Here is a 21584-nt window from a genome sequence, read left to right as displayed (position 1 = left end):
CCTAAGATGGATTGCTACAGTTCTCTGAAGCTGCTATTGTCTTGCAAATTTAGCTGTTAAAACATGAGGATATGTCTATTATACCTGCTTATTAACTAACTCCTAGGAAAACATTCCTTAGTAGAGTCACTACTGGTATTTGTTCCTGTAGAGCGTAGATGTGCAGCAGTTACAACAAGCATTGCATATGTGTCACTGTGCATAAGCAAATCCAATAACCTTGTGAGACACGGTCTGGAAGCAAGATGCACGCATGCTGAGCAGAATAGAAGCCAGAGGCAGCAGAACTGTGGGACCCTGGATGTACCATAACATTTTAAATTTAAATATTTCAAGTATTCAAAAAACACGGAAGTTTTCTGTGATAAAAACACTGTGAAATGTCAAACAACTAATTAGGCTGAAATCTCAATTTTCCATAGATAAATGGATAATGTGTAACTTTTTCACCATCTCATGACCACAGCTTTGAAAGGGGCCCTCTTTGTTAGTCCTACAAAATGATTTGCTTGATTGCCAGGCCTGAAGTGAACCATGGCCTGTTCCTCACAGCAGCCTTCCCCTTTCCTGGTCCCCTTTCTCTGTCTCTTTGCAGTTTCTTTGTCTCTTCTCCACACTCATGTGGACCTTCACCTCTTCCCTTGTCTCCTGCCAAACTGCCTTCTATGTGAACCTCCTACCCTCCCAGCTCTTCAGGTGCCATCATATGAAGAGCAGCTTCACTTGCCTTTTAATGTGTGTGATGTCAAGCTATGAGCTCAACTCTGCCTATGAGCTACTGGTAGATATTGCCTTGTTAAATCTCTGTATCTCAGTTCCTCTATCAGCAAAATAAGGATCATGACCCCTTTTAAAGTGTGTTGAGAGCTATGGATAAAATTGTCCTACCAAAATTTAGGATATGCATTCCTGCTTGTCTCATACAGACCAAGCTGAGATTCCCTGTGATGCTACTAAAAATTAAAAATTCCTCTACCTTGGGGATAGATAAATACTAAGTTATTGCAGTTAAACTAGCTGTTATTATTGACTATTTAGACCATATGTCATTCAAACTACAAGGCATCGAGAATCATAGAATCATAGAATCAGTAAGGTTGGAAGGGACCTCTGGAGATCATCTAGTCCAACCTCCGCGCTCAGCAGGGTCACCTAGAGCATATTAGACAGGGTTGCATCCAGGCGGGCCTTGAAGATCTCCAGAAAAGGAGACTCCACAACCTCTCTGGGCAACCTGTGCCAGTGCTCCGTCACTCTCACAGGGAAGAAATTCCCCCTTGCGGTCAGGCAGAACTTCCTGTGCTTCAATTTCTGCCCATTGCCTCTTGTTCTGTCACATGGGACAACTGAAAAGAGTTTGGCCCCGTCCCCTTGACACTCTCCCTTCAGGTACTTGTACACATTGATAAGATCCCCCCTCAGTCTTCTCTTCCCCAGGCTAAATAGGCCCAGCTCTCGCAGCCGCTCCTCATAGTGCAAGTGCTCCAGCCCTCTGATCATCTTTGTAGCATGACACTGGACTCTTTCCAGTAGCTCCACGTCTCTCTTGTTCTGGGGAGTCCAGAACTGGACACAGTACTTGAGATGAGGTCTCCCCAGGGCTGAGTGGAGGGGCAGGATCACCTCCCTCGACCTGCTGGCAACACTCTTCCCAGTGAACCCTAAGATACCATTGGCCTTCTTGGCCACAAGGGCACATTGCTGGCTCATGGTCAACCTGTCATCCACCTGCACTCCTACGTCTTTCTCTGCAGAGCTGTTCTCTAGAAGGTTGGCCCCCAGCTTGTACTGGTGTCCTAGGGTTATTTTTCCCTAGGTGCAGGACTCTGCACTTGCCCTTGTAGAAGGCTTGAGACAAACCAATCCTCTTCGACCAAAGGAAAGTCTTCCTTTCTCTCTCACTTGTGTCCAGGCTCTGGGATTCCTGAGGGCTGCCCTTAGCAGTGAAGACTGAAGCAAAGAAGGCATTCAGTAACTCCGCCTTCTCTGTATCCTTCGTCACCAGGGCCTCCACCCCATTCAGCAGTGGGCCCACATTTTCCTTCATCTTCCTTTTGTTACTGATGTATTTGAAGAAGCCCTTCTTGTTGTCCTGGACATCCCTTGACAGATTTAATTCTAAATGGGCCTTAGCCTTCTTCATCATATCCCTGTATACTCTGACAACATTCTTATATTCCCCTCATATGGCCTGTCCCTTCTTCCACATTTTGTATACTTCCTTCCTCTGTTTGAGTTTTGCCAGGAGCAAATGCTCATCCATGCAGGTCTCCTGCTCCTTTGCTGGACTTCTTATTCATATGGATGTACCACTCTTGAGCTTGGAGGAAGTGATGCTTGAGTATTAACCAGCTCTTTTGGACCCCTCTTCCTTCTAGGGCCCTAATCCATAGGGTTCCTCCAAGTAGGTCTCTGAAGATGTCAAGGTTTGCTCTCCAAGTCCAGCATTGCAATCCTACATATTGCCCTGCTTCCGCCTCACAGGATCTACCAGAATTTTCTCTGTTCATCTGTGTGTCTGTAGTTTTACTGAGATTCTCACTTTGCAAGCATCTTTCACTTTTTCCTTTTCTTTTCTCTGTGTTTTGTCTTGCTGCAGGCATCAGAAAGTACCTCTAATAAACCAAGGGTCTTTTGTGCCTGTACTCACCCTAGATTTTTCAGCAATGCTGCAATTGGGTCCATTCCACTGAATCAGCACTTTCCCAAGGTCCAGCAAGAAAACATCACCCTTATTAAAGCTGTTCCAGGAAAGCTCTACCTGTTACGAGAAAATGAAATGGCTTGGGTTGGTGGAGGCAACAAGAGCCAAAGGGGTCAACTAACAGTCATAAGGAACTTCCTCCCAGGAATATAAGAACTGATCTGCAATAGCATGCTCATTTTTCTAGCTAGATCCAACAATGACACTGAGGTTGTAAGATCTGTTTTCATTTTGAATGGATGTAAATAAGTCTACTCTTACTAATGGAAGGGAGATGGAGTAGATGTTTGTGAGCTGAAGGTGTGTCCCTACTCATTCTCCAAAAATTCCAGTCTTCCAAATTATTTTCTGAGAACAACAACCACCCTGTGAAAGAAAGAGCCCAGTGATGGCACTCATCTATTTGCTGAGTCAAAGGGCTTCTCTCAGGGTAACACCAAAACCCACAGCATGTTCTTGAAAACTGTCCTGTAGTACAGGTGCTCAAGCAGGGAAGAGCTATCTGTCAAGCAAGTCTGGTGGAAATAGGGTGCAGGAGGAAAGGCAAGGACAAATGATACATAAGTAGAGAGGGCTTACCTCTGTGGCTGAGATGTGCTTCTTCCCCTTGACATGAAGAAGACGCTTGATATTGTACATATTGGTCTCCACATGCTTGAATCCTGAAGCTACTCCTCCCTTCTTGTATCTGGTATGGAGCAGGGAACAAAGAGTTCATGCTGGTTAGAAAACAGTTGCTCCTCTATCCTCTGAAAAAAATTCAAGTTTTTGGTGACAAGTAAAAACCTAGCGAGAATGTCATCAAAAATGGAATGTCAAATGCTGTTGCCTTGGTCTCCATTCACAGCATGACTCCTCATGGTGTCCTTCCACCTGCTACAGGCGTTGTATTCCTGTCATGCATCTTGGGATAAGGTGTGTAGCTCAACAGGCAAGTCAGAGAGGGCAATAGAAACATAACACAACCAAACTGAAAATATCAAGCAAGGCAGTGATTTCTCAGAATTGAAAAATTCCTCAGACATTTAATTAAGAAACATGTTTTGCAGTAAAAAATAGATTTTTTTTGCTAAAATTTGATTTTGTTGAAAATAGTTGTTCTATTTAAAAGTAGGTGAGACAGAAAGCTGTTGACATAGGCAGCACAAAATGCTATTGTAAAGGGATGCAGGACACTGTCTTCCTCTCAGATTTAATCTACCGATTTCACTGTGCTTTCATCCTGGAAGGTACACTTTGCAGTGCCTGATTTTAGCACAGTATTGACTTATTACATGATGCCATCACTTCCTTTCTGTGCAACTTTGCAAGGAAGGTGCAATCACATCGTGAGAGGATGTGGTCCCCTCAGGAAAGTCCTAGAGCCCCTCTACTGCTTTTTGGACAAATCTAACCCCCTTCTATATATCCTAGTGAATTTTAGAAAATCTCTTAAACTTTGTTTATTGCCAGTGGAGAGAGACAGGTCCTCTTGGTGGGTGGCTATCAGAGTCAGCTTCCAAAGACCCTGATGGGGGCCAAGACCACACAGTTGTATGAGAAAATATCTTTTAAATGTCTTAAGTTCAGTGAGCCAAATTTTGCTTTCACTGCAGGAAAATTACTCTCAGTGAGAGCCAAATCATCACTTCTCTTCAAAGTGGATATTAGTCTAAAGTGCCATCAATGGACCTACCAAATCTAGAGTGGGTGGAAGAGTGGAAAGAAGAGCCTAGAGTGAGCAAAAGGGACATTAAGATGCATTTACAGCAAACATCTTGGAAAATGATCAAATGGAACAAAACAGCACGATTCTAATCTCAATACTTAAAACTAAGTTTTTTTAAATAGGAAATTTTTCTTTTGCGTTTTGATCAATTACAGAACTGGTTCATGTTTTTCAGATTTTTGAAATGTTGATGCTTCCGGCACAGAGAGAAGCTGAAGGAACCCCAGGGACTGTGACTTGCGGGGTATTTTCTGTTACTTACATTATGCCATTCCGGAAATAGCTTTGGAAGGTCTCAGATTCATGTCCCTGCACTTCCCGGTGCTGCACAGGATTTCCCCCAAGTGCATCATCCATCTGGGTGACATACAGAGCTGCAGCACCTTGTTCATCCTGGGATGAATCCTTGCCAATCCAGTAATGCAAGTCTGTAGTGGAGCCACGAGAGGTTCTTTTGTTCTGGAAGAGGTGGGAAAGAAGAGATTCAGGATGCATTTTCCCTGACTGGGAAGATGCAGCCCATACAGTTTTGGCAAACAACACTGCTGGCCAGAGAGACCTGGCATGAACAAGCAATCATGGAGCCTTTTCCTAGGGGCTTTTCTGCTCCTGTCTTTCTCCTAGGCAAGAGGAGGCAGGACTGAGCCCTGTGACACTCCCTAGGAGATCAGCCCAGGATCTGGCTGTCCCTCTGGTGCCTTGGCCTCCATTACCATTGCCCTGACCGTTATGTCACTGCTTTCAAACAAGTGGAATTAGGGATACGAAGAGCTGTGTCAGCACAAGGGAGTTCAGAGTGAACCAAAGCCTGGATGGCCCAGGACCCTCAGGTAAGGTAGAGTGGAGAGTCAGCTCGATCCCCAGGACCCTGATTCAGGAGAGCCTATGAGGCCTATGTACATACTGCACTGAAGCATGTTTCTGTCTTAGGTACTTTTACCACTCTTGTTATCATGAAACGGAGCATCTGTGACATTCCAAGAACTCATGCATTCAACCTGTCTTACTTTTGTAGAGATTGATATCAAAACTTAAAGGATATTCTTGTCATAGATCATTTTTTGAATGTAATATACACTCATATTTATTTGCCTGGAGCTACTCTCCTTTCTTTCCTCTTCTATCACACTATTAAGTAACACCAACTGCCTCTGAATTCCTGCTGACTTGCAAAATAGACATAACTCCAAATGAAGCTGAACCTATGGGTGCATGCTGTGATTCATCTTATTACAGAAAAACCCAATAGCCTAGAAAGAAGAGGCAACTGGTCTGAGAACAGGTGTGCTTATTGTTATGTGGGTTGTGCCAGCTATTTTTCATTGCCTACTGTGTTAAACCCTATCATCCATATCTGCGAAAGACAATAAAAGCTCATTTTATAAACTGGATTTGACACTAAGTTCTGTTTATTTGCTTTTGTGTAGTGGCACCACAGTGAAGAACACTTGAACTTGAATAAAATACAACTCAGTTTCCTTCAGCACAACTGATTAATTTGTGGCAAAATCACTCTATTTAATTGACTGTCACTGAATACAATCAAAGTCCCACTGTCCTGTGGAGAACCTTTGTTGTCAAGAAGTTGAAAGATGAGTATTTTTACCATCTTTTATGCAAGGGGGGAAGGAGACATGTGGACTGATTAAAGGCTTTTCTACCTAGGGAAGCTTTTGCAACATAAGTTGAGTCTATGAGCATCAAAATCTATAGTGATTATATTCAGCCCCTTGAAAGGACACTCCTATTGTGTTCTGAGCATGTCTTTGCCTTGCTGCTACTAAATCAATTCGCCCAAAGCACTTGAAAGGTAACATAAATGCATCTGCATGGTGAATTACTGCAGGAGAGTCATTCTGTGTAGCTATCTCAACCTGCTTTCCCAGCTTGACACACAGCGGATTCAGCTTGCAGAGGAAGATACATACAGGAGGATTTATTTGCCTAAAAAATGGCATTTATGAGCTTTTTGAGAATTTTAAGGCTATCCAAGACTTCTGCATCTAAGCTATGACTTAGGACTTACAGGGTATGTGTGCTCCTCTGGAGCAGCTGCAAGGTAGGGGAGATACTAATAGCATGTATTCAGGCATCTCAACCTTGTCCCTAAATTTAGATGTCCTCATGTGAGAAAGGTCTAAGCTCCCACTAGAGTAAATAAAGATAGAAGACCCAGTTCAGTAGCTGTCAAAGACAACCTAAATCATTTGGATACCCACATGGGGATGGTGGAGATGACACAAGACTCAGAGGTTTTCTGTATTTTCCTCTGTGCCTGGAGGCCACGTGAGACACCCTACAGTAAGTGCAGGAAATTGAATGAAGCCCATAGAATTAAGAAAAGATTTCATCAAGAAATCTTCCAAGAATTGTGATCTGTGGCACAGCTAAACACTATGAGGTCAATTCAATTTCCTCAGCCAGGACCCTAGGGGCATTTGAGGTGTTTTGGGTCACCGAGACTGGGCTTCAAGTGCTACCTCAGAAAGGTGCAGGTCTCATGTGTCACATCTGCTGGTCCTGTGTGGACATCTTAGATATTCCAGGGCCTCTAAAATGTCACAAAACTCCTGTGTTTATAGCTGAATCTGTCCCTAGAGGCATATGGATAGCCATTTCTCCATCTTGTAAACATTTTTGAGGGTTAAAAGTAGGTACCTTATCCAAATAATCTGGGCATGAGGTCTGGAGGAGATCTACATTCAATTCTCCTATCTAAAAAAGTCACACAAAGAACATAAATCTAGCTCACACACATGCTCACTGAATATCCTACCTGATGATCTATTCAATGGTTAGATATTCCCTGGGGTGTAGGACATCCAGGTTGCTTTATGTGATTCAAGCACTGCATGAACTGGACTCTGTTGCATTACAGACATGCATTTATGTATCTTTGGTTATTGTGGGACAGTGGAGGCTTTGCTGTTACTTGACTCGTACGAATGTTTACAGTAGGGACACTCTGACCCAGGAAGTGGGAAATGCTTCTGGTTTCCATGTATGGACATCACTTTAGGCAATGGGGCCTGGATTGCTCCGTACAGATGAAGAAATTTGGAAGAAGGTTCAAAAGCTCAATGCAACACATCATCCTCCCAGAGAGCTGTAGAAACTCAAGGCACTTTGTAAAGCCCCAACTGTAGGATTATTCTCAGATGTTTCTCATGCTTCTAGCTAGTCTAGGTTCAGCTGGTTGTAAGTAGATCTGGAGCAAATTTTGGTGAGATGGATGAGGTCTCCTAACAGGGAGAGGGAGAAGAACTACAGAGCTTCTCTACTGCTCATGTGTCACAAAGTGGCAGTCCTCCATAGCCCACATCATCCACTGAAAACAAAGCCCTCCAGCTGGCCACCTCTCACACACCCTAACTCGTCCCATGAATCATACAAATTTAGGCCTTGCTTTAGTTTGCCAGGAATATATTTGCTGTTTTGCCATCTTTGTGCATTAGTCAGCTGATTAGAAGATAAGCCATTTTAATAAATTGCTGACTTAATGGCTCTTCTGGCCTTCTGATTATAAAAGCACAATATTGTTGCAACGGGCAATGTTAAATTCAGGTGCATGATTAGATGATAGTGAACACAGAGGCACAACCATTTTTATCCCACAGTGCTTCTCTCATCTGTGAGAGTATCTGGGGGTCAAGCTGGAGCTAAAGAACCTCTTTGTCTGCTGGTGTCTGTTTGCCTTACTTACGTGTAGAATTATGTAACAGTCTCCTTCAAAAAAAGTCCCATAAGCCTTTTCAGGAACAGGAACCATCTTCATATTCTGTAAAAGATGAGTGTTTAGGTCATTGCTAAAACTCCAAGAGCCACAAGCTGATGAATGTGAAACAGGGAAGCTGGGATGCATGAAAAACTAGGATGACAATTAAGGTTTGGAGAAGGAAGGACCAAGGAGCTCAAGTTGCAGTTACATGCTCCATGGCCCCCAGCCAATATCAGGCAGTTTCCGGGGGCAGAGAGCTTGTCTGTCTTTTTGGAGAAGGAACTGATAATCACACTTAATTTCTATTAGGGCTACAGATTGGGTTTGAGGATACAAATACTGCTTTGCCTTGTCATAACTGTTGACAGTTTTTTGAAGGCTATTTATTTAGAGGGCGATGAATCATGGTTTAGTTTGGCAGCCATACATCAGAACGCTATGCTGGCACCTCAAACATCTCTATGTCAGATTTGCAACATATCTTCCTAAGGAAACTCATAACTTCCCATTTCCACCTCTGTATATAACGAGGAGTAATTGGAAGAGTTCAGACAGGAAGGAGAGACTGTGGAAATGAGGAAGTGCCCGGATAAGGTCACTGATTAGTGCTTGTGGAGTAAGTCTTACAAGGAAATCTTGGACACCCATACTGGCTGGGACTCCTTAGGCCAGAGTGAATGAAGATTAAGTGCATTGCTGCAATGTTCTGACAAGGGAGATTAGGGGGGAGACCAGGACAACTTCTCAGGCCAGCAAGAGCACCAATTGGGAGCTGGGCTGGTGCTGTTGCCTCTATTGTTTTTTGTTTTTGTTTTTTTCCCCAACACACTGGATGACAGATACCAATGCAGTTTGCCCTTGCTCATCTTGATCCTTGGTGGCACTATCAGGGCTGTGCTCATGGGCTGGGAAAAGCCACTTCTCCAGGAGGAAATTCTGAAAGTGCTAAGGGTTGAGAAGAAGGAAATGAGAGTGCTGTATGCTCAGACTGACAAGGAGTTTTTCGCTCTCCTTTCCCCTCTGTAAACCTGTAGATCTAGTACTTGAAGGCCAGGTCAGGCTGAAGTGCACTAGAGCTTGCGTTTGTGTGGGAATGTCTAGAGGTGTGACTGTGTCTCACCCTAAGTTTAGTTTTAGGGTGTGGTTTTTACTCAATCATCAGTTCAACTCTTTCAGCAGCTTTAACCAACTATAACTATTTTGTTAGGGATACATAGCAATTAGCAGTGCAGAGAAAAGACAGACTTGACGACAATGATGTCTCTCTCACCCCTCTAAACCATAATTGCACACTGCACTTGGTGCACATCACAATTAACCAGCCATGCCCACCCAGCATGCCTGGGTGTGCCACACACCACCACACACACGGTTCCTGGGCCTGATCTGTCTCTGGGGTTCCCTGGAATAGATACACACATTCTCCTGGTGGCCTGACTTGTTTTCTGGCATATCAGCCTGGCCTTTGTGAAACTATGGTTCTCTAATTACAGATCCACTAGAAAGCAGCTTAATACAGCGTTTGGGAGAAAAAAGGCAAAGGCAAAGACCCTGGACTATTTGGAATATAATTTGAATTTGTAGAGGATTACCATCATTTTGAGACCCATATAAGAGACCCTTTGCACTGCTCCCCTGGCCTGGCTCTGGACTTCAGTCTATGTCCCCCTCTTGTTGCAGGGGAACATCCTCTGTGAAACTGGGCAGAAAGAAGGCACAAAGAAAGATCACACCAAGCAGAAGGTGATCTTACTTGCTGTAGTATCTCTTCCTGCAATGACCCATCAATCAGAGTAGGCAAGCTGGGGGTGACATGCATATAGACACAGTGGGAATACCTTCCCTGCAAAACTGTGTGCCTTCCTCATGATAGCTGCCCCACTGCTGGTATAGAGTAAGGTTGCTAATCCTTAACATCCCTTCTTGATGCAACAGGTAATTAACTTCAAATGTGCTAAAACAGCCATGTAACAATTCTCACAGTGCGTAAAAGAGCCGCAAGTGCTAGAGGAGTGCACTGCCAGAACACATTCAGTCCCATCAAATTTAACGTTTCCCTAGTCACTATTATTGCTGTTATACAGAGGAGGGAACCAAAGCACCAAGCAATAACGTGTTGAAAGTTGCACAGGGAGGAAGGCAAAGCTAGAAACTAGGTCTCCTGTTTCTCACAGGAGAAAGCTGCATCTTTCCTGTAGGACCATCTTTTGCTATCCAGACTACTCTGAGAATATCTCTTTCTTGAAACACATACACACACACACACACACTGTATCACATCACTCTCCTCTTGTCGTACCTCTATTCCCCATATCTGGAGTCCCAGCTTTCTCTCGATAATTGGAAGATTTGAGTCACCGTCTGTCATCCTGTCCCCTGAGCTGGAAGAGAAAGTAAGAACAGATGAACAGAATAACTAAAAATAACTACATAGTTGGATACAATAGTAAGTGAGCTGAGACTGAAGCTTGTTTGCTTTGGACGTTCTTGCCAAACCAGTTTGATATAGACACTTATGATTCCCTACTAGTGCAGTAGCCCAAGGACTAGGCTCATTAAGGTGGGATTTATCTGACCAAGTGCAGACATCTACATCTGAACTAGTTATCTGGATTCCACCACAGTCAGTGGAGACCTAGATATTTGAGGAAAACCACACCATGAAATGTCTCCATCTCTCCACTGACTACAAAAAGAGGACAGATCAGTTCAGCTTTAGTTACCAAGAGTTAGGTGGGATGAACTCCCATGTCCAGTATATCCATGTTCATAGTGGAGGACAAGCAAAGTGTGAGATCACAGCACAGCAAAACATGTTTAGGACACCATTGTTCTGGCATGGGATTATTTTACAGCATTTAAACATGTGGAAAGGATTCAGCAAGGCGTTGAGCCTGGCATCAGTACTGTTTTGTTACCACAGTAGCACAAGAGGTGGCAGGGACAACACAGGACCTACAGGAGACCCATGATGCTCTAGAGCAGCCACTGTATGTCAGGCCAGGTACCCTGGGCCACTGGGGGCCTAGTGAATGAAGCTCTTCCATTTCAGGGTGAGATTCAGCTCTAAATTAACACACTTACGTATAGGTGCATCAGGGTAGGGAGATCCAGGCTTTAAACTCCATTAAAACCAATGAAGACCTAGCTAGTACAGTCAGCAGAGCATAGGAAGTGATTCAGCTGGTGACCCAGATGTTTACTTTATGCACAGCTAAGCAGTTCCCTAGGCTCCACAGCCTGTTTGAGGAAGAGGTGGGTTTCAGTAGCCTGCACAGAGGTCTCTAGGGACATTTGAGATGCTCTGGCTATCTCCAACTGTCTCTCTTGAAGGGTGAAGGTCTCCTATCCACCCTTTATCATATCCACCAGTGTGAAAAGAGAAAGGGACTACCCTTAGTTATGGTCCCCATTCCTACTGCTTGAATAACAGGTTTTGCTCAAGAAGTGACTCTCAAACATAGCTGTTTACACTGCAGCCTTCTGAAGCAAATCAAACCCAAAACCAGCTTATATAAAAACACTGGATTATATACTAGCAGAGGTGGCTGGCCCATGGGGCGCAGCAGGTGCCTCCCGAGCAGCTTGGCTCCCCTGCAGTGACCATGGCACAGACTGTTTGTGTAGGGCTGACAGCCATATCATCCATTCCAGTATGAGTCAATCCTGCTCGCAAATTAAGGCCCAGCTTTGAGAGAAAACATGGTTCACTGGTTTCTGTGTTTTGCATTCACTTGCTTTACCAGCATGCTCCTCTGATTTACATTTATTTGTAACAGACTGAACTATTGTACTATGTTAAAAACAACAACAACTTGATTGACTGCATTTTTTTCTCTGCCCCTGGATGACAAAGCTGCACTGACTGTAGGTTGTGGCCTCTCCTGCGTGCTTCCATTCAGCTGTAAGAAAGTGCCTATCAAAAGGAAATGTACCATGGCTGAACACGAACTTGGCAAAATACCTGAGTCACAATAAGATGAAAAATGAAGCCACAGGAAAAAAAAACATAAAAGACACTCCTTCTGAGGGAGAAAAGCACAAATACAGGTGACCCCATGCCAGAAGGCATGTTTATCGCTTGTGTTATGATAGTTTGAAGAGATACGCTGCTGTTGACATCACTGAGACATGAGAAAGGATAGTCCTTCTCCTGAAAAGCCTGCATACCAAGTAAGAGTACAAAACTTGGGGTTCCAGGTAGGACCTCTGGTCCATCCGAGTCTTCCACAGTCCACAGATGCCAGACCCTGGCTTCTTGCACCGGCAGTAGAGAGAATCAGGTACCTACAGTGGTGGTGGATCACAGCCCCAACACCTCTATACTAACTGGGCAGACATCCACATTTGGACAATGTTGGATGGTAGGAGTCAGAAGTGCTCATTGCCCCTTCAAACATAGATATATCTGAAGGACCATGAAGACTGACCCCTTATGACCTCATGTATCTATGAAGAGTGCATTTGTCAACCTGTATCTCCCTTTCAGTTTCCCTAAATAGCTTCCAGGCAAGAAGAGAAACAGCAAGGAGAAAAAAAGATAGTTTTCATCTCAGTTCCCAGAAAGGCAATTGAGGCCCACACAGACTTAAAAAAAAACAGATCCAAAAAGACATTTCAGTGTCTAAGCAGGAGCTAGACACTTTTCTGAGTGGAGGCCTTAGTGGCTCACCTCCTGTGGAGTCTGTGGCTGCCAGGAACTGAATCCAGAAATGTGGCCTCAGTTCAGATCCTTAACCAAAAGACCTTCCTTTCATTCCGATATGGCATTTCAAAGGTCCCTGTCAAAGAAAAACCCAAGTGAAATCTCCTTCCCTCAGCTATCTTTGACATTTTTTTAGGGCACTCTTTTTCCTTCCCATCTAATATCAAATCAGGAACAACTTTAAAATAAAGATAGTAAAGAGGCTTGCAACTGTGTATGAAGGAGAATTCAGGTAGTGAAGTTTTTCAATAAAACTGATATTGCTCCCTGCGGAAGGCAGCGGGTGTCTTATCTGTCTTCTAGCAGTACAGGAAACCGGTAGCTGGCCAGCTGCGAAACACAGCTGGCTTCATGCTTCTCCCAATACCCTAACCTCTCCCATGAAAGAAGTTAATCCAGAGGATCCATGGATTCCTCTGAGCTCAGGCAATCTTGTGGGATAAAACCATCCAGAAGTCAGCTATGCTTTACAGATTCTCGCGCAAACCTCTGATTCAAAACAGGGATTCTCAATCTCTTCCACTCCTGGGGCTCCTTTCTCTGTTGGAAGCCTCCCTGTTAGCTCTGTTCCCTGCTTTTCTGGGAAATGCTGTCCTTTCACTTCTCCTTAGTCATTAAACTGAGGAGAGAGTGTGAAGCACAGACAAGGTCAATTCTTTCTTTGAACTTTCCAGTTTCTTTCAGTTTGTGGCCAAGTCAGAAATAATAGGAATCTGACTTATATAATCAGACAGCTCATTTCTTTAATTACTTAATGTGGATTTTTAATCAAATGATCCCATAAGTCAACTCCTGCCCAGACACAAAATCCAATATTTATAGAGTGCAAAATTCTCAACCGTGCTAATACCCGGAAGAGTAGAAACTTGTCTAAATTGAAAAGAGAAAAGACTTTAAGAGGCTTGGGTTCCCTATAGAGTTTGAACAGTGATGTTCAGGTCAGTTCCTCCCTCAACCAAACTGGTTTTGCCCAGTGCTAGGTGAAGCATGAACTGACAAGAAGTGTGAGTCAGCAGCCTCAGGGGCAGGAATCCACCGAAAAAGACCAGCACCACTTCAAAGGACAAAAGCTGGTTATGGGGAAGGTTATTTGCTTCCTCATACAGAGGAATACTTTTAGCAAGAAGAGAGTGAAGAGAGGCACTAGAGCCTTACGAGTAGCTGTAGCTTTATCATCCCCATGCGGCTACCCTATTCCACCTCCATGGCCTGCTATTCTATTTCCGCCACTTCCAGGGCTCTTGCACCCCTTTAAGAGAAGACAAGTTCACATTGGGAGCACAGGATGAGGCAGGATGAGACCTCTGTCTTGGAGCTGCTCTACTTGGTCAGCACTACTTGATTAAGATTAATTACATTGCAAAGAGCCAAACACTTCTAGTTGGTGAGGACAGAGATCCTAGGACCAAACAGAGGTGGTTAGCATCTTGGCAGGATGTTACAGCTGGGACTGAACCTGGAGTCTTCAGAGATAAAAACAAAGTCTTCCACAGCTTGGCATAAATAACAAAACTTGTGCATCAGGGCAGATACGTCTTATCTCCATGCCTGCTTGTTAAATCTGATTCCTGTTCCCTCACTAACTGACATGGTGTAGGGAAGAGCTTTTGCTCCAGGAAGGACTAGATGACTAATTAAGTGTCAAGCTCACGCCTAAGCTTAGTTAATAAATAACAATTGGGCTGGAAATGTCAGCAATCACTATTTCATTTTGGTCAGCCTGGCCTTAGTAGGACATTTCTTTAGGCAGATTCAGGCTATTTGGGTGGGGAGGGAAAATAAGGACTTAGAAGGGGGATAGGAGATCATTTCAAACTCCCTAAGGACATTTTGCATTAAGCCTGATTTGGCTTGTCTGGATTTTGGCGGCACGTTTACTTGACTGCAGTCATGGTAATAAAAAAAAAAAATAGTGAGATGACTAATGCTCTGAACAGCCTTGGGAAAATCAGAAGCAGCTGTGGCTCCAGCCTTTCCAGGCTGAAAGGCCTAATTATTGGGAATACTTGGACTGGCATTGGATGAGGTAAACTAGAGCTGTGGAATTGCTTTCATTATCTCCAATGTAGCTGGGTGTGTGGGTCCAACTAGGTGCCATTTTTTGTTTGCATAAAAATCAGCAGTTAAATCTTATTTTATCCAGAGGAAGGAAATTTAAGGTTGAGTTACTTTGTGTGGCTTGTCACCTACTGGTTGAGACTGTTGCTTTGAACATTTGATGTTAGTGAGTGACTGTTCAGAAGCACAGTACTCAAGCAATCTAATCTATGTTTTATTTTACTACTACAGCAGGAGAAAAAGTAGCTTTCATCTCACTTGGAAATAATTGACCCCCAGCAATGGGGCTTGTCTTCTATCTCATGTTGTCACACAATCATTCACATTATCAAATATCCTCCTCTAGCTTCTTGGAAGAAAGGCAAAGTTTACGTAAGTGAGAGCTCCTGGAACATACACGTGCATACGTATATACCATCATACGTGTATTGGTAACAGCTTCTCACTCCTTGCACAATCACAGGAGGGTTTGCAATCAGAAAAGCTGAATCCCATTACCCACATTGAATTTGCTGGGACACAGTGATTAGGCAGGGATTAGGAAACATGCTTTTGGGTGAGGTAAAAAGGAAAGAAGTACAGCTGAGATCACTCTCCTCCTTCAGGTCCCTTGAAGTCCAAATTCAGGAGCTTGCTGTGTCCAGTGTGTCAGAGAGAGAGCTATGCACAGGCACCTGTGACTGCAGGAGACATCTGATCACAGAGAGCATTTCAACCTTCTTGAAAAGAGCTGTTGCCTGGCAGCTAAAATTAGGTAAAATAGGCCTTGAAATAAGATGCTACTTCTGATCATAGTTGTAATTAAATATTGGAACAGCTTATTAGGGAAGCAGGCAGGCTCACCATTGCTTAATATCTTTAAAATGAGATGGCTAAATGGTGAGGGTATGCTCTCTGGTCTTGGATCCGTGAGCTCTGCAAAAGCCTGAGCCTCTGCTCACATGCTTCCCTTGCAGGGCCTGCAGGGAACAGCAAGCTGTGCCACCCCAGCTCACCCACAACCCTTCAGTTTGGTGTTAAGGAAGCAACATGGATTAAACCTCGTGTTTCAGGGCTTTGCCTGGCCACGTCCATAGGTCAAAAAAGACCCTTCTGTCCTTGATACCGAATCATCTGGATGGATTATGCAGGGTTTGAAAGGTTTTTTTTAGTCTCCTCATAAGTCTCCTCTCCTCATGGATCAAAACTTGAGATGTGGCATCAGGAAGGGTGGCCTCATGTCATAAAGAAACTTCTTGTTCACCTCTGCAGGGCACTGAGTCTGGAGCTAAGAATGAATTTCCCCTGAGTTCAGACTACCAGGTTTTCGCCTTTCTCCGTGAATGACTGGCAGGGACTGGCAGAACAAATCTTGTCCAAACAGCTATCTGCCATCACAGGAGACTAATCTTTTCTGCTCTTTGCTCCTGGGGCAAAGTCAGGGATGGTGTTGGGATGAATTTTCTGAACTGAAGTTTGGTCAGGGTTAATGTGAGGGAAAACCTGGTACCTTCAGAGGTTTTCTATAAGCCATGATCAATTTAGAGAGTCTGACACAAGCTCCGGGACCCAGCTATTGTATCTCTTGAAGCCTGGGAATTTAACTCCTCTCCAACAGCAGTCCTGAGAAGCAGACCTTTGGCTCAGCATCCCTTCCTGTAACTGGTACCTTCACTCCCATCCATTTCTGACACCTCTGACTTTGTATCTTAAACACATTTTTTTCCCCAGAAAAAACTCAATGATGCTGTGATCCCCTTGTGCACCACATACTGCAGAAGGGCTTTGCACTAATCCTCTGAACATATTATTGCTTCTCACTTAAAAGGAAGGACCACAATAAGTAACAACCACCTTCCCAGTTGTATCAGCTCTCAACCTGTATCTCATCTCTCTCTTCAAATCCCTTGGAGGACATCTGATTTAGAAGAGCAGGCAACTCGCAATTCATCTCCTGTGACTTTGACTAGTCCGTGCAGCTGCCTCATTTCCACCTGCCATAAATTCTAGCTCAACACTTTTCTCCATCCAGAAACTCTTGCTCATCTGTGCGCACTTCCCTTTATGACCTCCTTTCTCCTCTGTATTGATCTTACTGCTGGTAGCTTTCCAGGACTCTGATCTTCAAGCAGATGGTCTTGGGAAACTGGTTTGTATGAGCAGATTTTCCCAAACTGCTTCCATATCAGAATCCTCCCTTTAAAATTTTAACAAATGACTGTTTTCCTTATTCTACTGGGAACATGCTGTATTGTCCAAACAAACTTCTCAACTATGTAAGAACTGTGTAATGACAATTAAACCAAAAAGTTTAAAACCAGCCACAACTCTCAGGGCATACAGCCTGAGTTTCCACAGTCATATTATTGAATGGAAAGACCATAATGCTCAGCAGTGACTGGCACTAGAAAAGAGAGATCAAATTGGCTAAGCATGGAGGCAGATAGCCTTTGCTGTGGTGTCCTGTGGAGAAGGCCTGGGCTGACTGTTTTCCCATGAAGTCATTCTCCCCTGACTTTCTTTAAGGATGTCTTTGAAAGCTGCGGGCTCTCCCAGGAAGGTGCGGTGAGGGGGACTTCCCCAAATCAGTCCCAGTGACCGACACTGAACTCCTTCAGTGCAAACCTACCAGCTCTCTTCCCCATGAGCCATGGGGGGAAAAAGATAGCAGCACAAGAAGCTCCTAAAAGCCTGCTGTGTGCAAGTGCCTGGCAGCAGCATTGCCCCTGGTAGGGTGCCAGGTGCACTCTTTTAGAATAATAAAACAAAGATTGACTCAAACCAGCTTCAAAGGTATCCATTCCACCTTCAGCTTCTCACAATGAAGTTAGTGAGTCAGGAAGGGTACAGAGCCATCCCAAGGGAATGGAAAGCACGAAACTTGCCAATTCATTATGGACAAATGTCTCTTTTCTTTCAGATCTTCCTCCCCAGTGAAAGAGAAAGTTCATTGGCTCGGGACTAACACTACTCCAAAGGCAGGGCTTCGTGCCACAGTGAGTTCAAGAGATGCACATAGAAGGAAAACAAAGCTGGAGCCATTTTAATTCCTTTTCCTGGTTTCCAGAGAAGCAGTTCAGGTTAGAAACTTTCTCAGAAGCTTCTAATTATTCACTACCTCCAGGAAAAAGATAACGATCCTCTCTCACATCAACGTTTGAATGGAGCATTATTTAACCTACTGGCTGTGGGGAAGTACAACAGAGTGCCGACATATCCAGAAAAAGGGCATGTATGTTTGGTCATACGTACAAGAGTTTCCTGAGCCCTGTACAGTGCCTGAGTTTAGGAGGTTTACGGGAAGGGAACGGCAGCTGGATAGTTGAAGAGAGACTCTCAAAACAAGGTATTTTCCCACGTGAAATGGAGGATCTGCTTCTTCTTCAGCTAACAACTGCCACTCGTCTTTTGAAGATGCATTAAAAAAAAGAAATAACCTTGGAGAAAAGAAATCAGGCCACTGCTTCCTATGGAGGATTAGAAGAATCTGGCCAAAGCAGGAGCACTACACTCCTTTGGAGAAAAACTAGAAAATGAGTCAAGGGCTGCGATATATCCACCCTCAGCCAGATATCTTGGGTGCTTAAGTCTGAGGAATTCTCTTCCAGAGTGGTTCCTCTCATCCTCACATAGGATCTAAGGAGGCAGGTCTACTGAGTCTTGGTCAGGTGGGATTCAGTGTCTCCTCAGTCTCCCAGAGAAAGCCTTGGGTGGCCCAGTCTTCCCACTCTGCCCTCCATCTCTCTCATGGGAGTTCAACCCCATCTGTGGTGCCCAACGATCCCATCTGCAAGTAAGTTCTGCCAGAGTGAACTGAACCAAGTAACGTGAAGTATAGTTAAACTTAGGCTTTGCAAACTGAGACCTTAGAAGATTTCATCAAACCTGAAGAGTGCTTCCCCTCCAGGGCTTTCTGTTTTGTCAGACAGTCATGGCCATGTTTTCCTAAGGCAGCTACTGCCATAGGTTCCTTCACTCTGGAACTGGTACTTTAGAGACATGCCTAATTATCTATCAGGATCTTATTGGTTTTGGTTATCTAGGTATCAGTGAGATTCCAAAATTAAGGGCCATTTTTCAGACAGCGAGCACCAGTACTCACCTGGCTCAGACTCTTTGACAACTGGGTCTAAGAGTCAGATCTTTGCTTACTGAATATAAGAATTTTATAATTATTGTGTGTGTGTGTGTGCATATACGTGCCTGTGCACACACATACATGTGTGTATGCAAGCTAAAAAGCAGGTTTTCCCTGGTGCATTGTTCAAAAAGTGCTGTTGAATAAGCCCCTGTTATCAACACCTCTGTCTGACTGTGGTGCAGAAGGGGTGGCTGTTCTAGCTCCGTTCAGACCGGCTGGAGAACTGGTTCCCAGAGCATTAACTTGCAAGTGGGAAGTGGCAAGATTCATATTAACTGTCAAATGGAAGGGACTGTTCCAGTCTTGCTCCAGTTTAGACCTGCAAGCAACACATCAAACTAGGACAGGAGGACCTAGGACTTCTGGATAAAACAGGTTTATGTTTTGGATTGCGAATGAAATGACTTAGACCCAAGTGGGGCACTCTGTAAGTAATTCTGCACTTTCCTGGCTGGCATGGCACAAAGCAATGGATTTATTCAGGAAGTAGGTTCATTTCTTCAGCTGCAAAGGAAAGCTTCTCCATCTTAGGGGCATTTGTGTTATTGGGCATAAACACCTCGCTTATGTCCAGGCAAGCAGATACCAACCAATCTAATGCAGGCTACCATGTTCAGAGCAGGGTCCTGAACCACAGTGTGAGTTCTCTTACATGAGCTTTTAAGTTTTTGAAACAGCCAGACCTCCAGATGACTTCTCAGGAGAATACTAGCAACACTCTCCTCTCCATCTTTTCAGTGGCGGTCACCAGTGTTAGTGCTATCATCTAGGCTTGTGTGAAACCAGAGGAACATCCAGCACCTTGTATGCAGTGTGTTTATTACTGTTTCATTCAGCTCTTGCAACCTAGAGTGGGTTACAAGATCATACTTGGCTCTCCTCAGTGAGTTGTGGGTGCCACTCACAGCTTGTACCTGCATCACTCCACGTTAAGAAACTGCTCCTTGAGGAGACATCTTCCCACCATCCCACTCTGCTGTTGTGCCTTCTTCCTGAGATGGCTGACCCACCTTTCAGTGGCTATTCTCTGTCATGGCAGGAAGAGGGTATAGGTGAAAAGAGGGCAAATATAGATAGGATGGATTATGAAGAGCGAAGAGCAGATGGATACGGGACAATGAAGGTGCCTAGCTTTGCCCCTGTGGCCCCACCAGCTGTATGATGGATAGTGTTGGTGCATCCCATGTGAGTCTGGGTGCTCTGCACTCCTAAGCACTGCTCTCAGTAGGTGTTGCAGGGCACAAAGTAAAGCCCCAGCTGATGGGTCTGTCCACCTCTGTCTGCCCACTGGCATTCATTTGGCATTAAAGGGGAAATCCAGCCCATGCAGGACCCAGTATACGAATGCAGCAGGAAACTGCAATCCCATCTTGCAAAATGAAGGCCAGATTTGAGAGAGCAGCAAGCTAACTGCACGAGGACAAAATAACAAAACATCGCTACTGTAAATAGCACTCTGAACAGCCCCAGGTCCTGAACCCAAATGGGAGACCACCTGGGAACTGAGGACACCTCCATCAGGAGCCAAGCAGGTTGAACACGTGGTGAACATTAGCCCATAGAAACACACTGAAGGGATCCATTAGGTCCTTCTGCAATTGCTGAGTTGGGCACAGGGAAAAGAAAAATTATTTCAAAAAGAGAGATTTTCAGATTAAGATGTCTGAAAGAGCCTTAGAGTTTACCTACTTCTGTACCCAGAACTGCCAATGAGAGGTTTGTCTGAGCACAGAGGAGAGTAGCAGACACCTGAAAAATTCAGGATGGGTGAGATCTACCACTCTCCCAAAGAGATGGTGGATACCTCTACAGTCTCGATCACTCAGAATAGAATATGATTTCTGCCTGTTTCTTATCCTATTCAGCTGTTTTTGTAAGAGCAGTTTTATATAAAGGACCATCCAGAAACCCGTTCTTTCTTTCCAGGGCACAGCAACAGGACAATTTTAGGTAGGAGAGGTTGGCTGCTCTAAATAGCTCATTCCACAGGAACTCAACCTCACGGAGCTCAACCGTGCAATTTAGCATCCCCTATGTCTCATGTCTTTGACGTGGCTACACAGTAATAATGAGTTTCACTGTTACTCTACCAAGCACTGAACCAGATAAGCGTGAATAGGCTCAGATAAGGATGGAAAAAAAAAGGTAGGATTTCTATTTCAAGCAAAAGTCTTTGGAAATCAAGGCAACTGGAGCAAATGCACAGCATTCTATGCTGAAAATTAACATTACATCTGAGAGGACATTTCAAATTGAAGGTTGTCAAAGACTTACAGATGATATTCACCCCTTCCTGCATTCTTTTTACACGCAAAATAGTCAATGGAAATGTATAATCATGCAAGATAAATTGTAACTAGGCCAATTTCCAGGATAGTATTATGTGGAAAGGGAGAACATGAAAAGAGAAGATTTAATGAATCTTTGGAGTACATATCCCCATATGACCGTGCAATGTATATTTGTCTGAGAGGCCAACTGAAGCTGACGAATATATGTGAATAAACAAAGAGCTAGAGCAGAGATACTTTAGGTATGGGATGCCCATATTAAAGTCTTTGATTCCTTGCA

At 44.1% G+C, this 21584-nt stretch overlaps 1 protein-coding gene across 1 annotated transcript in view; it reads right to left on the bottom strand.

Moving 5' to 3' along the window:
- The window catches only part of VILL (villin like), a 40248-nt gene that overhangs the window by 16552 nt on the left and 2112 nt on the right, over positions 1–21584 (bottom strand). Inside the window, exons 2-6 of the mRNA XM_062567646.1 lie at positions 10430–10511; positions 8116–8190; positions 4675–4871; positions 3284–3392; positions 2651–2761 (exon numbers count right to left, since the gene is read on the bottom strand). Of these exons, the coding sequence (XP_062423630.1) occupies positions 2651–2761; positions 3284–3392; positions 4675–4871; positions 8116–8190; positions 10430–10498 (561 nt within the window). The 5' untranslated portion in view covers positions 10499–10511. The remainder of the gene's footprint in view (positions 1–2650; positions 2762–3283; positions 3393–4674; positions 4872–8115; positions 8191–10429; positions 10512–21584) is intronic.

Source organism: Rhea pennata, chromosome 2 (genome assembly GCF_028389875.1).
Source record: "Rhea pennata isolate bPtePen1 chromosome 2, bPtePen1.pri, whole genome shotgun sequence".
In the NCBI taxonomy this organism is placed as follows: domain Eukaryota; kingdom Metazoa; phylum Chordata; class Aves; order Rheiformes; family Rheidae; genus Rhea; species Rhea pennata.
Note: the sequence above shows the minus strand (reverse complement) of the source record. Positions and strands in the feature narration are given on the sequence as shown.